The 17,441-nt window shown below is 38.5% G+C and overlaps 1 protein-coding gene across 1 annotated transcript; it reads left to right on the top strand.

Moving 5' to 3' along the window:
• The first annotated feature begins 6,019 nt into the window (after positions 1–6,019).
• Positions 6,020–11,967, top strand: LOC140239235 (uncharacterized). Its single transcript, XM_072319112.1, has 6 exons — positions 6,020–6,779; positions 7,858–8,056; positions 8,671–8,791; positions 10,220–10,383; positions 10,771–10,879; positions 11,689–11,967. The coding sequence occupies exons 1-6, from the start codon at positions 6,023–6,025 to the stop codon at positions 11,857–11,859; spliced, it is 1,521 nt and encodes a 506-aa protein (XP_072175213.1). The 5' UTR covers positions 6,020–6,022; the 3' UTR covers positions 11,860–11,967.
• Positions 11,968–17,441: the final 5,474 nt, after the last annotated feature.

A 17,441-nucleotide genomic window follows, 5' to 3' on the forward strand; every position in this document is an offset into this window, starting at 1 on the left:
AAACTATGCTTAAAAACATATGATTGGATGAAAATCCTGGATTTTAGAAATGCAAACTGACACACCCCTCACAATTACCCCTCCCCCCCCCCCCAAAAAAAAAAAGCAAAACAAAACAAAACAAACAAGAATGGAAGGGGATCCAAGGCGTGAGATGAAATTATATCAATCATACAACTAGAACACATGGTTGATTTTTTTTTTAAACTATTCCAGATACTCGTGCTATATGAATACAAATCGTATTGAAGGTAAGATTGTGACCAGAGCTGTGGAAATGTTTTTTTTTTATCCTTAAATCCTTTATCCTTAAAGTACTTACAAAAACAATTCTGCAATCCTGCAAAGTGTCAGGGGAGAGAGAATAATCAGGGAACACCCCTGCAGCTGTTGTCAGTCAAGCGAAAAAAAAAATAGAGTAATTCAGTGGAGGAGCTTCTTCAAATTGTGCTGTCACCCAGTTGTGTAAAGGATTGTTGATATGGTGCAACCACCCCCACCCACGTCCCCACCCCAACTCAGTATTGTCTAGGGTATGCATATAAATTGTAGCATGCTCACCAATATTGTCTATTAACAAAAACATTCCCTCTATCTGGGCTGCCATTATGTGTGAATCGCCTTTCGTGGGATTTTTACATATATGCTTTTCCTGCCTTGAAGACCTCCCTATACATAGGAAACAACAATGTTCTCGGGTATTTAAAGGCTCTCATTTCTACCTTTTTGATACTACATAATAAGCCAGTTCGGGGTTCCACTTTGAGCATGAGCAGAAAAAGGTCATCAGTACCGGCAGAGCATGTTGGTTTTTTATTCACTGAGATAAGCATCTGTGATGTAATGATTATTCAAGTGATCATTATGAGTGGTGCTTGCTAGCACATCCACCTGACAGCAAATGCGGTAGTTGACAATATCAATAGAAAAAGATTGTTAATACATTCAATGCGAAATAATGAAATGGATGCTTTCCAAAGTGCTAATTGATGGATCATTCTGGTCACCTGGTCTACGCAAGGTCATTCTTTCTTTGAACATGACTGATGAATTCCATAAATTGTTACGTCGGGGAAGCTGAAATACCTTCTCTCGCTTGAAAACTCGTGGAGTGCCTAATCAACTGAGAAAGAAGAAAGGTCATTTGTACCGATGTGCCCATGAGCTAACCCCGAACTGGCTTATTAATTATGTATCTCAAGACAGGCATCCACCCTCATCTCAGGTGTGCTTTTTACAATGTACTGTAGGCCTAAGCATGGTAAGTCCTGATTGATAATGATAATGGTAATGATAATAATGATAATGATAATAATAATAATAACAATAATAATAGTGGCTACTTGTAGCGCACAGGTCCACCTTCCAGTGCTCATGGTGCTTCAAAAATGAAAAGATAGATATAGGCCTATACATGCATTATATTTAACATGTTCAAACACGTCAACAAAGAAGAAAATGGCAAACAAAAAACAAACATATACAATATTATCATAATTCATGGGATCTATACGTGACCCTGCATTACCAAACCAACAAAAAGTCACCAGACATGGATTTTTAGTTCAGGGCAGATTCTAGAAAAGCAGACTCTTAAGCTTTAAAATCATGGGCGTCGCCGGGGTACGAACGAAGTTGGACAATCCCTATCCAGCGGGCTCGGTCACTTCGCTCCCTCGCATGCGTGCGAGTGAGGGGCCTTATATATAATACATTATATATATATTTTTTTCTGTCATCTGAAGAAACCCGAAAGTGGAATCAGAAATACATGTATAAACGTCCCCCCCCCCCTTGAAAAAAGCTGGTGACGCCCCTGAAAATGATGCATAACTCAGTTTAAATTGACTCTCCTAATTTATGTGAATATTGGAAAGAAAGCACACACTCTCCTGGAACTGAGAAAACGAGGCTCTGAATTACAGGGTCTTTTCAAGACGTGCTAGCCGTGCGATGAATGGGACAAAAAACAGGATAAACCACTGGTAGTAAAAAAAAAACGAAGGGATTATCAGATTAGACTGAAATTGAGCACGCTCTCTAAACATTTTGTTTATGATTAATTCCAACTTTCAAAGCAGTAGCGTCATCCTTTTAAAAGTCATTACAGTTAAAAGTGAAGAGTGTGCAAAGAATTTTCAAGAAATAAAAAGGGGCCTCGTTGACATACCTGATCACACTACTCCACAAAAAAGGGGGTACACGTTAAAGAAAAACTGCTGAAAACCCACTTTCCCATTCATTTTATGATCCCAATCTTTAAGTGTGCAATAGAAGAAGAACAGCTCTTTCAGAAAATATTATGAAAAGCTCAAGATTGACTTGATTGATCCATTTCACCTTTTTTGAGTCCTCGCGTAAAACCATGGGGTGCGACTTTTTATTGGGTTTGTGATGCACGGTCACATTCACATAAGAAACCAAACAAAAGTGAAAATCTCATGGCATGAATTGTCGACATATTTTTCTGTTGCTTTCAATATATTTTATAACTCCTTTCAATTTTAAAAGGTCCAACGAGAAAGAGAGAAAAACACCCTCTTTAAAAGATCACCAGCGGATAAAAAGTTATGATGATGGTAAATATAGTTAATAATGATAATATCGCGTTAAAAAAAATGTAAAAGATGCTCTGCGCGCTTTATATAACTTCATCTTATAGAATCTAGGCTACATCCTGTACAAAACAACCTCGATTTTTAATATTTGTGTGTGTGTGTGTGTGTGTGTGTGTCTGTGTGTGTCTGTCTGTTATTACACATGCAGTTGTTGGGCAGGATCTGGTCGCGCGAAAAGTATACCATTTGGACCCTTTGAACGCATGCGATACGATCCTCTGACTCTGGAGTTGGGGAGCTATCAGATAAACACCGATCATTGTCCAAAACGCAAAAGCTATTGAGCCGATTTCTTTGTAAATGTGCAAGAGGCAAAGGAAAGAATAAAATACTAATACTGTACGTAGACAACACCTGGCTCACTTGAGGCCTTCGAACTGGTATATTGATATGGTACATAATAGTCGAGGACATGCAAACCTGCGTCGCGCTGTCTACTGTGAATGCTGCCGTCTTCCGCCATCGATCGTCTTCGGAGATCCCGTGCATTTTCACGAGCTCCCTTGTTCCAGATCCGGGGCTTGCATGTTCATGAGCTTCATGGTGTAAAGAAGGGGAAATCCCTTTCAGTCTGCTGTGCTGCTCGACCCCCAGCCAGGTTCCAGAGCAGTGCAGCGTACAGCAACGTTATTAGAAAGACTGTCTGTGGATGTAATTTGCTGATTTTGCAGTGACCACCTGTAAGTAGGTGTATTTGTGAAAATGTATATTTTGTGTACCGTATAACCAATATAGGACCCTAGATCACGGGATCTATAGATCTATGCGGGTTATCATAATATATACCGATGTACGCATTATTGTAGCTTGAACACCTGTACAGTATACTCTTGCATATATACCCGGGCCGGCCAGTATGTTGGCATATCGTTGCTGGTAGACTGAGTTATATGCATACAGCAGATCAGCAGAGCATTATCCATTAGGTAGGCCCCCCTATTGGGTGGAAGTGGGAAATTTTGCTCGAATTGTCTTGCACTCACACACACAACAAATAAACCAAAAACGTTGGTAGAGTACAGTTAATTCTGAGTATACCGACGGAACTGGAACAGAAACAGAAACCTGAGATCTTTTGCTTTTGAGACATGGACATTCATCATACACACATGCATTAAATTCACAAAAGAAATAGGGCCTAATACACAATTCATAGAGAATGGCAGCTACCGAAAGCTGCTGTCTCGGCAGGATCACATTTAAATTCTTCCTTTTTTTAAAAAAAAATTCCAAATTCTTATAGAAAGATATGACATATATATGGAACTTAATTGGTTTTGTCACATCATGTTTCACCATTATTGAGCCATATAGTAGGCACATATAAAAAAAAAAAATTACAATACTACCATATGACACATCAAATAAAAAAAAAACAACTTTAATTAGAACATTCAATTCATCACAACACAAACTTTATTGCTATATAATTAGTAACACTGTAAACTGATATAGAAAATAATCTATGCATAATACAAAATATAAACTTGTAGATAAAAATTATATGCTCAGGAATTAGTTTTTGTATACTTATCAAGATTATTTAGGGGAAAAATAATAACTCATGCACTGACATGTAATGAGACTCAATATTTGGTAAAAGAATTTACGCATAATGCAAAATATAAACTTGTACGCACAGGAAAAGTTTCTCTACTTATGATTATTCAGAAAAAAAAAAAATGACTGACATATAATCAGACCCCATCTTTGGTATTTACTTTAAAATTTCATCCAGCAGTTAAGTTAGTAACCATTTTTTTTTTAATCAACGTTGCATGGTGTTCACATTAAATCAGATATGTTATGAATTGTAATGTCTGGGGTACTAAATCAAAACAATACTACATGGAATGAAATAATACCATATTTACAGTAAAATAATCACCTAACAAGAACCTTAATACCCAACATCTCGAGATCCCTTTACATCTTTCTTTCCTGGCCCCTCTTGTATCATAGAAATCTTATCCTAAAACATTTATGCTGCAATTGCACCAATGCTGCTTAAAATGGGGACAAGATACAAACACACTGAGCAGGGGCGGATCCAGGAATTCGGGTGGGGGGGGGGGGGGGCAACTAATATTTCTGGTGCCACTTCCGGGTTTCATTTCATTTTTTCTTTTTATTTCTTTTGTTTTTAAAGAAAAATAAGGGGGGGGGGGGCGAGTGCCGGTTGCGCCCCCCTCTGGATCCGCCACTGCCGAGAAAGCATTGTACAAAAGCATGGGGTAAACTACCTTAAAGTTTATAATCTCACACATCATGATTCAATTTATTAATAAGAAGATCAGTATTTTTAGATGTATCACCCTACCCCCGTTTATCTCTTGAATATATTTCTGCAACCCCTCCCCCCTCCAAAAAAAATACAAACAAAAACTAAACAAAAAAGAGCACACAATCCACCAGTAATCGCAACATCTGCATGTTTTTCTTTTATGTTTTTGAAAGCATTTTCAAACTAAACTATCCATACCCCCCCATCCTTTACATTCTTTCACTGATATGGTGTCTTAAATCTCAGAAGAACAACAAGGTTCTAGAATGTCAATGTCATCATGACATTGTTCTGTCTGATCTATGTAGGCCCAAATTGTGATGAATTATAACATTAAAAACTGGGGTGCAATGCTGATCTAAGAAAACAAAAATAACCCCCCCCCCCAAAAAAAAAAAAAAAAAAAAAATGCCCTTACTGCTCACAGACCATCCAGACATGGCCAGTGTAGAGGTACATAGAGGTAGTATATAAACAGTCTATAAAACTCCGCATGCAGTCCTTGTTTTGACAGTTTGTATCAGCATTCCGTCGTAAGCAGTTAAGGCGGGAATTACGTTCTTTGTCTACATCACAATCATAATCAGTTCATATGCTCTAGAAATATAGGCCTATAATAATTGTTTATGAAGGAGAAAACAGGCACTGCCTATCTTGTATTATAGTGCCATTTGTAAAACTTTCCTTTGACATTGACATTGTAATGGTTTACAAATATAAATCTGCAGCTGTAGACCCTACACTGACGAACTCCATGCAAAAAATTATAATGTCAGGTTCAGTAATGATCAGCAAATAGATCCTGATCTCTGACACTAAGAAAGAGAAGACTTGTAGATTGGCTTTCAAGGGGAACTTTTAGAGTAGATATTCAGCATTTTGCAAATGTCGTCAAATAAGCATGAGCATACATGTCTCACTCTGAATGAATTCTGTTTCTTTGCTGTAAAGGACACTGAGACCAGTTTATGTTTCCTTTAATACATGGTGTATATGTATGGGAGAAAGTGCATGCATCTTTCACAATTATGTTTCCTTTAATACATGGTGTATATGTATGGGAGAAAGTGCATGCATCTTTCACAATTATGTTTTTCTCTCTCTTAGATGACACGTGACAATGGTGAAAATCTTACTACGAGCGCTGATTCTCCATCTGACACTTCTGTGTCTGGAGGCTGAAGAATTGCCACGAGGCCATTTGGAGCCATTTGGGGGTCACCGGCCACCGGATGTCGACATCGACGAACTCTTCGAGATCCCAGATCCTCAAGTATTTTGGGACAGATACGTGTCGGTCCGCAGGGTGGCCGTCCTACGACAGGCAGCCACCCACAGCCCTGGATTTACCAAGTGGACCGAGGGGAACCTCAAGGAACTTTACGGTGATGTTGAAGTCCGGCTTGAGGGAAAACACGAGAGAAAGAGCCGCATTCCTCTGGGAGAGAAGGGTCTCGGCCGCGACACCTTGCGGAGCTTCCTGGAGACCTTTCGCGACAAGGACACGTACATCGTCTCGCAGCTTCCCGAACCGCTCTACGAGGACTTCCACGTCCCGCCCTGCATCTCGTGCGGAAACATGCGCAAGCGCATCATCGAGGTGGACCTGTGGATGAGTTCGGGGAACACGCAGAGCATCATCCACAAAGATGCCTTCAACACCATCAACTGCCTGATGAAAGGCACCAAGCTGTGGAAGATGATAGAGCCCAAGTACGAGAAGTGGCTGTACAAGACGTGGGAACCCAAGAGGGAGCAGGGAGGGAACTCGCAAGTGGAACCAGACAGTGTGGACCTCCTCAAGTATCCTGACATTGCCAAAATCAGGTGGTCCAATATCACTATCAATGCCGGGGACTGTTTGTTTATTCCTAAAGGTGAGTCAAGTTTGTACAAATCTTTCTGCTATTTAAATTAAGCGATAAATTGAGCCAAAAGCACCCTCTATTCTTACCAAATGTTATGTAATTAGTACCATGTATTTCCTATCTACAGTATATGTTTCTTATGGTTTGTAAGTATTTTACAGATGTTTACATTGCATGACAATGACACATTATCATTTATCAACTAACATTCAGGTAGGCATATACAACATGTAGGTACAATATTCAACACAGGATAGTGCAGAGAGTTGCAAGCTATTTAAAGTTATTAACATCATCAGTTTTGGTACATCATCAATGTACCCATATAAAGTCTCAGATCATAAAAGGAAGAGAAATTCACATAAAGCCGACTTTGGCAATAAGTCTCTTCAGTTTTTTTAACTGTTAATTTAAAGAAAATATATGTCTGCATATATTTCTGTGTAATGAAATAGGGCAAATTGTATATCAATTCAAAACTTAGCATCGATACTAGCTAATCTAAATCTGTCATGAACCAAAAGAAATATTTTCCTGAAAGTATATGGCTTTTGTGATGATGCATATTGTTACCAGATTGTTTTGGTGTTTAAATTTGAAGATCAAGGCTATTTTCAAAAGGCATCTATCGCAATGTAAGGCACTTGAGCTACTTGTCATTTTAGAAAAAGAAAAAATGGCCTTGGTGCCCTTTTGATCAGAATTGCCCTCTAAAAGTGACCTTAATGCCCTTTCAAATGGCCTAAGATACCCCTTGAAATTTGGGGGTATCCAAGGCCACTTTGCACCAAGCTGAAATTGCCCTTTCAAAAATGGGCTTGACCATGAAAAAATTGTATGCTGATTATCAAACGGAGCAAGAATAAGCATAAGTGCATACATCAGTGCAGTAAGGGTTGAGCAACCAATAGATTGTGAGCAGTCACAGCAAGGGAGATGAAAGCCAAACTGTCTCCACCCATGTAACTGAAGTACGTTTCTCCTCCCCCCCCCCCCAAAAAAAAAAGAAACAAAAACACACAACCACAAACAAACAAAACAAACAAACAAAAGACAAACAAACAAACCTCTGTTTCAATCCTCACAGGCTACTATCATCAGGTGAACTCTTACGGTGACCCCAACATGGCCGTGTCCATCCTGTTCTCCAGGATCGGCCACTTTGACGACACTGGTTGCAACGAGACCCGCATTGACTACACTCCTCTCAGTGACCTCGATGTCCTGTGGAGCTGGCCGGGGACTGGTGTGATGACGATGGGCAACATGGATGTGTGGATGATGCAGTAAGCCAATGGAGCAGAAAATATCTTTATATCCCAGCAACTCGCAGAGAAAAGAAATCATGCAGCCTCAAATGATCACTGAAAACTATTAGGAAAACAACAACATAGAAGCCACTATCAGAATTATTAAAAAAAAAAAGTAATGATAGTCAAGGTCTATGTTCTTAACCCATAGAGAAAAAGTTGAGTATCCTATAACATATTTCCATTGACACTTGCATCTAGTTAGTCACTGTGATCAAATGAAAACATCAGGTGGCATGCCCTCATTTTGCTGGACACCAAATGCTGTCTTTAGTGAAATCTTCCACAATTCTAAAGTCACATGAATATGTATATTTGTTTCCATCAATAGATGCGATACCATGATTCCCATGTAGTTGGCAGCATATGATATGTTTAGTATATTTTGGCATCTTGATTGTTTGCCATTTGAATTGTTTGTAATGTGGTACAATGTACTTTCCTTGCTTTTGGAATTGATATTATTGTGCTTTCCTCTGCTGATCTGCACAATAAGTTGAAATGTACTGCATGTTGATCATTTAGAAATTAGTGTAAATCTTTTTTTTTTTCTCTTTAAGTTACAGTATCTGCTATGATTTTACTCACAGGAAAAGTTATGTGGCATTTGCGGAGGAGAAAGGAAAACTGACTGAGGAAGACCTGCTCAAATTTATGTCCGACATGATGCCGGAGTTCGACGAAGAAGAACTGGAAGAAAGCGTGAGAGAGGTGAGAGTGCCCTCACAGTTAGAAATTGCTAGGAGGAATTTTCTTTCCTATGCTATCCAGACATGTCACTTTGATCCATGTATTTTGCTGTGTTTGTGCTCAAATTACTCAAGGGATTTTATTAGTACATCTGTTTCAAATGTTGTGGCAAATGTTTTACTTTTGTAAAACATATTAGCCTGCACTTCATTCTTACAAGAGGAAGAGGATAGATTTATGGTGATGATACCCTCTGTATTAGTGGCTGTCCTGCCCAAACTCCTTTTGGTAATGTTACAGGGAATTCTACCTCTGTCCTTGCATCACTAAACTAACGAAAAGTTGTCAAAATATGCGTTTTATTATATTATTTTATTTGTAAATCTGTGTCATATTTTGAAGAATAAAAGACAGATTCTCATCCCAATAATTATGAATGATTTATCAAATAAAATGATTCCATTTAGTATGAAGTATAGGGTACTATCAAATCACACTTCCGCATGTTTAATTTTTTCAACTTGAACTTTACATAATTATCAAGCACATACATGTATATTCATGATAACTGTCATCTTGTTGGTGCTATTGCTGTCTGTTTCTTTAACATTTTCATACAAACTTTACCTGCCTGTGATGAAAACTCAGAAATTTATAATTCCTGAGGTCTCTGAATAATCAAATAAATTGGGTCCTTCTCATACTGATTAAAAGTGTTTAGCAACCACTTCCCTTGCCATTACAAGATGTAAAATCACACATTGCCAGTCTTGCAGCAGGTGTAATTTTGTTCCAAATGAATTGAAGATAGCAGTGTTGTGTGCATGCAGCCCTTAAAAAGAATAATTTTAATGAGGATATTTTACAAAATTATTGACCCATTGCAAAAATACTCTTTGTCAGCAAAGTTATGGAAGGTGTTTCATTCTCGCACCTCTGGTAGACAATTTTATACAGGAGAATAATTTTAGTAATAGCCACCAGTCAGCATATTGCCCAATCATATAGTGTAGAGGCATTACTCCCTTACTTGACTGATCAAAGATGGAGGCAGATCGATGCTTGAAATGATCACCACTGTAGTTTTACTTGATATGTCAGCAATTTTTTATACTGAGGATTATTCTATATATTCTGTATAGATAATCTATATTCTATATTCTTTATTTACTTATAGACCCCAATCTGTATCTGTAGGCCCCAATCTCTATTCTGTATTTTGAATACCTATAGGCCCGATCTGCATTCGCGCATGTGTCACAGGACTGGCATGGGAGCTGTTAAAATTTTTTACCTTACTGACCCATGGTTTGTCTGATAATCAAATGTGCTTGAGCATTAAGTCGCAATAAAGTCTGAATGCTCAGTTTCAAATATATCTTAATTCCCATTCAAAGATCTTAGTCATTGATCTGTGCTTTCGTCATCCATGTTTGATATAATATTTAGGGGTGGCTCCTGATCGACAAGTCTGGCAAGGGGTACCTGGAGGCTGAGGACGTGTCTGCCTTGGATACCGACACAATGCGGAAACACAGCGTCGCTCTGATGGGCCAAGAGCCTTCAAACACAGAGGACTTTGAGTACTTCCACATTTCAAGGGACATGATTGAGTGAGTGATGTGTAGTCCCACCGATTCAAAACTGTAATGTGTATAGTCCCACCTATTCAAAACTGTATTTGGTGACTGCAGTTTGATGGTCTCATTCCACCAAATTAACAATATATTCTGTTTCAGGATTGCAAACTTGAGATATATGTAAAGTTAGACCATAATATATTGTAATCAAACATTGTAGTACATTCTATTACGAAATGTGAGATGCATGTGTCCAATTCTGATCTTTATATTTTTTTTTTTTGATGATGCTGAGCTGGTTTCAAACTCAGAATGGTCCAGTTACACTAGATTCTCCTTGAAACAGTGAAGTTTACCTATGATTGCACTATAGATTGAACATGTTTTTTTTTTCTCCCTTTTTCATGTTTTCTTAAAAAGATACTTACTGCAGAGACTCATTGAAGCTTCTCCGAATGGCTTGGAGAGGAAAGTTTTTGTCGCAAACTATGTCCGCTACCTCGGTGGTTCTGAAGAGTATGGCAATGAGGTAAGAATGCCAAGGAATATGTGGAAAACATTCTTCTGTCATGAGATATGAAATATAATTTCTTACTGTTGTACTCGCAATACGAGGTAGTTATTACTTCTATTGTGTGTGGTTTTTTTGATACTTTATTTTTTTCCCTATGGGGTCATCCTTTGTCACTCGGAGGGGAAGCATTTCACACCAAAATAAACAAAGCAATCCATACATAATCAAAGCAATTAACACCCACAGGGTCCTTATACACATTCATACACTAGTTTGGTTCCAGGAAATTAGTAGGGAACGAAGTATAAAACATGGCTTTTACGTATCATAATTTTGTTACAGGTAATATCCCACAATGATTCATACAAGGTTTTAACTATGTTCCAGATCTTTATTCGTTACTTTCAGACCTTTTGTCCAGGACTTATCAATTTTGAATCATTGCTCACAGAAACAAGATGAGCCTTGTATTAGTTCTCTAGCAAATCACCACATTTTTAGGTTTAGATTAAGTCCACTTATTGCAATTATATATAGGCACTGGATCATCACTGGTAATCTAAGATATGCCATCAGCTGAATTTTGCTATAAATTTTGTAAAATCAAAAGTGCTTTACACAGTCATACACACATACACATACATAGGTTGTGATATGTATCTTAAAATGGGATTAGTAATGTCAAATATTAAAAGAAAAGATTTCTGCTGTTTTAATCTCACTGACTAAATTCCTCTTCCACAACATGCAACTGCAGTGCATCAATTGATTGACATGCATGCATATTTACATTTTTTGGTATCTGAATATTAAACGCCTCACAGATATTTGATGGGCTCGCTGGAAAGTCTGTTGACATGGCAACGGTGGATGAGATCACTCAAAACATGGATGCGGCTCTCCTTAAATGGGAGGAGAGTGAGGGCGTGGAGTCGACGCCAGAAATTGATGAGAGATTCGACGGGAACCACTACGTGATCAGGGATGAACTCTGAGGACTCGGCGATAGAAAGGTGTCAGCTCTGCTGGCAGCCAGTGTCACACTAGTTGGGAGGTAGCCTTTTGGCAAGGCCTTGTGGCTGAAAAAGAGACTAACTGCAAGAGAATGAGTGAACGTGAGACCGAGAGGCACAACCTTGAGGCCTTTTTATGCCTCCGCCACAAAGTGGTGCCGGAGGCATTATGTTTTCGGGTTGTCCGTCCGTCCGTCCGTCCGTAATGAATTTTGTGGACAAGGTAACTATCGAAACCTGTTGAGGTATCCTAATGAAACTTGGCATGTATGTGTATTAGGGGGTGAAGTTGTGCCTATCAACTTTTGGGTGCACATGCTCAAGGTCAAAGGTCAAAAGTTCAAGGTCAAATACATAAAATTTCACTATTTCCACCATATCTATTGAATGCCTGAAGATATTTTCTTGAAACTCAGTGTATACATGTTTTACCCAATTAAGATTCTCTGGTGAAAGTTTGGGTCATGAGGTCAAAGGTCAAAGGTCAAAAGGTCAGGGTCAAATACATAAAATTTCACTATTTTCACCATATCTATTGAATGCCTGAAGAGATAGTGTATACATGTATTACCCAATTAAGATTCTCTGGTGAAAGTTTGGGTCAAAGGTCAAAGGTCAAAAGGTCAAGTAAAAATATTAAAACTTCTTTTTTTTCTCCGTACCTTAGAAAATTGTTCAAGGTATCTTCATGGAACATAGTATATACATATACTGACTGGAAGTGATTATCTAGAGAATGTAGGGTTCATGGGGTCAAAGATCAGGGGTCAAAGGTCAAGTGCAAGACTTCAAAATTTTACTATTACCCTCATATTTATGCAATGCCAGCAGGGTTATTTTTTTACACTTGGTGTATGCGTGTGTGACCTAATAGAAATTCTCTGGAAAGTTTTTTTTCTTTTCTCTTTTTGCCTCAAAGGTCAAAAGGTCAAAGATCAAGTGAAAGTGCTGAACTAACTTTTTCCTCCATATCTCGGAAGTGGCTCAAGTTACCTTGAAACTTAGTACATATTATGCATGTTCTACCTGAAAGTAATTATCTTATGAATTTTAGGGTCAAGGGCCAGATGAAAATGGTAACAATTTACTATTCAATTCAGAAATTGCACTTTGTCTCCACACCTGTACCTTGAAAATTACTCAATGCCTAAATGTATGAATGGGTCAAAGTCAAGTTAAAGTCCTTAAATCCCTAGATACATGCTCTCCTATTCATCCAATTAAACCTACGTCAAGGAAGGTGAACATTCAACACATTTGTGACAAACTTGTCATTCCAATATTTTGCCAATTTTGTGAAAATGTAATCACACAGTGTCCACATGTACTATCTAGACCTATTGGGAAAATCATGCATTATGGCGGAGGCATACCAGTCGCCAAAGCGACATTTCTAGTTAAACCTGACATGAATTTCCTGTCTTGAATTGAGCCTTATTTGTTTCTCGCCGATTCTGCTACCAAAAAGGTAGCGGCCAATCAGTGACCGCATTGCTCACAATTTGCATAAGTATGCATGGCGGCGGCTCACTCATCCGTATCCAGCCTGCACTTCTTGCCTGCGGTAGTTGGCTGCCTGCATTGCCAGCTTTGACACGTCCTCATTAGCATACCAACTGAGCTCTGACTTATGAATATATGAATAATTTATAATCGCATTTTTCTGGAGGTGGCAGGAAAAAAAAACCCAGGTTTCAAAAGGCCTCGTGGCTGCCGCCACTCGGTCTCGCGTTCACTCGTTTCTTGCAGTGTTTGGTGTGGCGAGTTTTCCTCAGCCACGAGGTCTTGTCAAAAGGCTAGTAGGGAGGTGGTATTTCCACCTTTCCAAAACCAGTGTATCACCTTGGGTTCTTCAGGTGCCCCTATAACCATGGCTTTTCACATTGTTGGAAAACAGTGTTATCTTCTGATCATTTGGGGTGTATAAGCCTCCCTGTACAAGAAGAAGCTTTATGAAAGTACAGTGAAACCCCGTTATAACGAGGTCCATGGGACCGGCGATATTACCTCTTTATAACCGGTACCTCATTATATCCGTACGCATCAAAAACAAAGAAAAACATAAGAACTACATCATAAATACCCGTCAATGAAACTAAGAACATTCTTTGCGTTGTTATTACACAATTATGGATCATTATTATTAAGAGAATAAAGAGAAATTATTTGTGAATTAAACGAAAAAGTAGGGGCTGAAATGAGTTAAAATCTTTAATGTAAGACATGTCATTCTTGTTTGTGAAGTTTTTTTTTTAAACACCAGCGGAAATAGAGTAAAATTCAGGCCTTCTTTACCGTAACTTGCGAGGTATTTTTCCGCTGTTGGTGCCCAGCGGGAATGCGATGATTTCATGAATCATTTCGGCTGTAATCTTGTACAATTTTATGATCGTTGCGCCCGAAGGGATTAAAAATGCGTTCTTTATTTTTCTTCCGAAATTCTCTTTGCGTTTTGTAAATCCGTTCTTGAAAAATATGCGACAGGATGGAATGTGGAAGGTTGTGATCCTTTTTACACAAATCTGTACCTGGTAGACCATTCTGAAAGAAAGAAAAATCTTCATTGTGAAATGCAGTGTTAAAATTGTGATAATGAACAAACCCAGATCTATTCAAACTAATAAATACGTTTGTTTCTTTTTCTGATTTAGGTTAACATGCGTCATTCAACTTTTTTTACGCTACTGTCACCTGGCGAGTTCGCGATGATCCCGACGGGATCGCGATGATTTCATTAATTAGTTCGGCTTAAATCATCCACACTCATATTTGCTAACCAGCAAAAGAACTGGAAGTCGGAACTAAAAATGAAGAGGATATAATGATGAGTTCCACATCCATTCCAATTGTCCATTTTTGGCCACAAGTGTCGCTACATGAAAAGTTTTTGAATGCGTTATCCTTTTTTATTTTTCTCGTTGCGCTGTGGTCTGACCTATCTCGTTTTGCGTATCTCGCAAAAAAGAAAATCGAATGATTATGTTAATAATTCAGTAGGAACATCGGAAGGCATTCCTGTGTCTTATCGCGTGGTTTAGAAGAAAATATGGAAGGAAAGGTTCTCTGCAAAACGGGAAAAAGACGTGAATAGCGGGAATTCGGTTTTCAATGTTTCGTTTGTCGCGTGTTTGAAAGCGACAATTTAGTCAAGAAATGGCACCTCGTTATATCCGATCAAATTGCTTATGTTTTTCTTTCTCATGATGCACCGAAATTGTCCTCGTTATAGCCGGAATCTCGTTATAACCGAACTCGTTATAACCGATTCTTTCTGCCATAGGTGTACACGCAAAGGAAAACGGGACCGACGCGATCACCTCGTTATAAGCGGTTCCTCGTTATAACCGAACTCGTTATAACGGGGTTTCACTGTACAATGTATCTGCCAGCTAGTACATATTGCACATAAAGGCCTATGTAATATAGTTTACTAATACTTTAAAAGTCAGTTAATCTCGTGATAGGGATTTAAAAGGGTAATGATTATTTAAAAGGATCTTTATTGTCTAGAAAAACTGTCTAAGCCTCCTTTATAATGGACCGATTTCCAGCAGCTAATCTCCTACCTCACACCATGTGTACTCACTTTTACTGGGCTTTGAGAACATATATTGCCTAGCTGCTAATGAGCCAACAACGAAACCCCATTGGAATGAAATGTTAAAATGAGAGAGATGTAAAGCCTATTAGCATGATTTGTAAGCACCTTTTCCCTGCATGTTTCAGGGGTGGATCCAGGAATTCCGTAAAGGAAGGGCTCCTTAACAAAATTAAAAGTGGGGGGGGGGGTCTTTTTATTTCTTTTGTTCTAACAAAAATCAAAGGCGCGCCTGGTGCACCCTGCCTGGATCTGCCACTGTGTTTGAACTCAAACATGATACTTTCCTTTGAAGGGATGGTATACATTTGGTTGAGATGGGGCTTCATGTTTCCAAAAAAAGTTTGAATCTGAATCCCTCATCTCAACCAAAACTATACCATACCTTTAAAATGATAGTATTTTATATGTGTAGTGTGTAGTGTGTGCACCTGATGGCATTTGTTTTATATTCCCAGACAGGTTGGCAGTTCTTCTGCTATGGAGGCAGCAAAATAACCAGCGGATTATTCTTCCGTTTGCCATTACATGGTATGACAGAGATTTGTATTTGATTCAGGACTAACTTTCTGTTATAAACCCGCCGAGGACAGGCTGACTTTGCCATAACACCCAATTCCTATAGACACCTGCTCGAGTATACTAGGGACTCGTCCTCAACGGATTAAAGACATGAGCAATGCAAGGGCAACAGCATGAGGGTAAAGCATCCACTGAAGCCGTATGCTAGCTCTTTCTCCCCGTTCTTCCGTGAGTGAGTACCGTAGTCTTTTGTAGGTCATCCGTTGTAAAGCTCAGACGTGAAGCTGTGTCAGAAGGCTAGAAAAGTAACCTGAATACATTGTATGTACCGGGTTGAATATTTTTTAACAGTCAACATCCAAATCATCCAGCTTTCCTTTAAACAATTTGTATCCAGAGAATAAATTTCATGTTTGTATATGATGATATAATAATGCTCTTACCAAGATTGGTCATCAAGCTGTTCAATATCTTTAGTAATATTTCATCGGAGAGTGTTTTTCAGGATGTATCTTTTATTGAGGAATTTAATCTATGCATCATGTGCAACTGCAAAAACTTTTAAGTGCCTTGAATTAGGAGTATGTTATTCCATGCTTTCATATGTGATTGAGTTATAATTAAAGCAATTTATTGTTGTAATCAGTCATATGAATAGATAACACCAATAAAATTGGTGAAAATGGTGCAGAGTGTTAGTTGAAAATATGTCTTATTCTTTTAGCTCTAATAAGTGGTAAAATGTACATTTTATAAGTGTTTCCTGATTATGTTAGATGATTTTATGATGACAATTTATTCTTACTAAGAGTCAGAGTCATTTCTATTTTGACATTCTCAAGCATGAACTTGTCAAGCTTGTGCATTACCAAGAGATAATACATCCATAAGATAAGCATGTGCTCTCTCCCAACAAGATTGGAAAGACATGAACATGCACTATGATTTGGGGGCCTTTTTTAGCCCAACCTGTGTGCAAATCACAATACTGGTAATTCATGTCTGTTTTTGTGTCTGGAAGAGGGAATAGAATTTTGGTTTGTAATGAAGCAGAGATTGTCAATGTAAAGGTAAAATTGTGTGTATTAAGTTTGGTTGTGTGTGTGTGTGTGTGTGTGTGTGTGTGTGTGTATGTGTGTGTATGTATATGTACATGATTACTGTAAAACCAGACATTATCGTGTGCGTGATATTTTAGCAAATTTCATGAGGAGCCAAGATTCCCAAAATTAAAATGCATGTGTAAGTTGTTGTCTAGGCTTATCCTATGCATTGAATGCCAGTAGCAATTCGCGAAAATTTCATGCCGCGAAAAAAGCCGGCGGCTCCAATTCACAATAATTTCATGCGGCAAATATTTCTGGTTTTGCAGTAATACAAACAAAGAGATTTTTCTCCTCCCCACCACTAGAGGGCGGACTCTACAATGGAGTCAGTGATTTCA

The sequence above is a fragment of the Diadema setosum genome, chromosome 15, assembly GCF_964275005.1.
Source record: "Diadema setosum chromosome 15, eeDiaSeto1, whole genome shotgun sequence".
NCBI classification, from domain to species: Eukaryota; Metazoa; Echinodermata; class Echinoidea; order Diadematoida; family Diadematidae; genus Diadema; species Diadema setosum.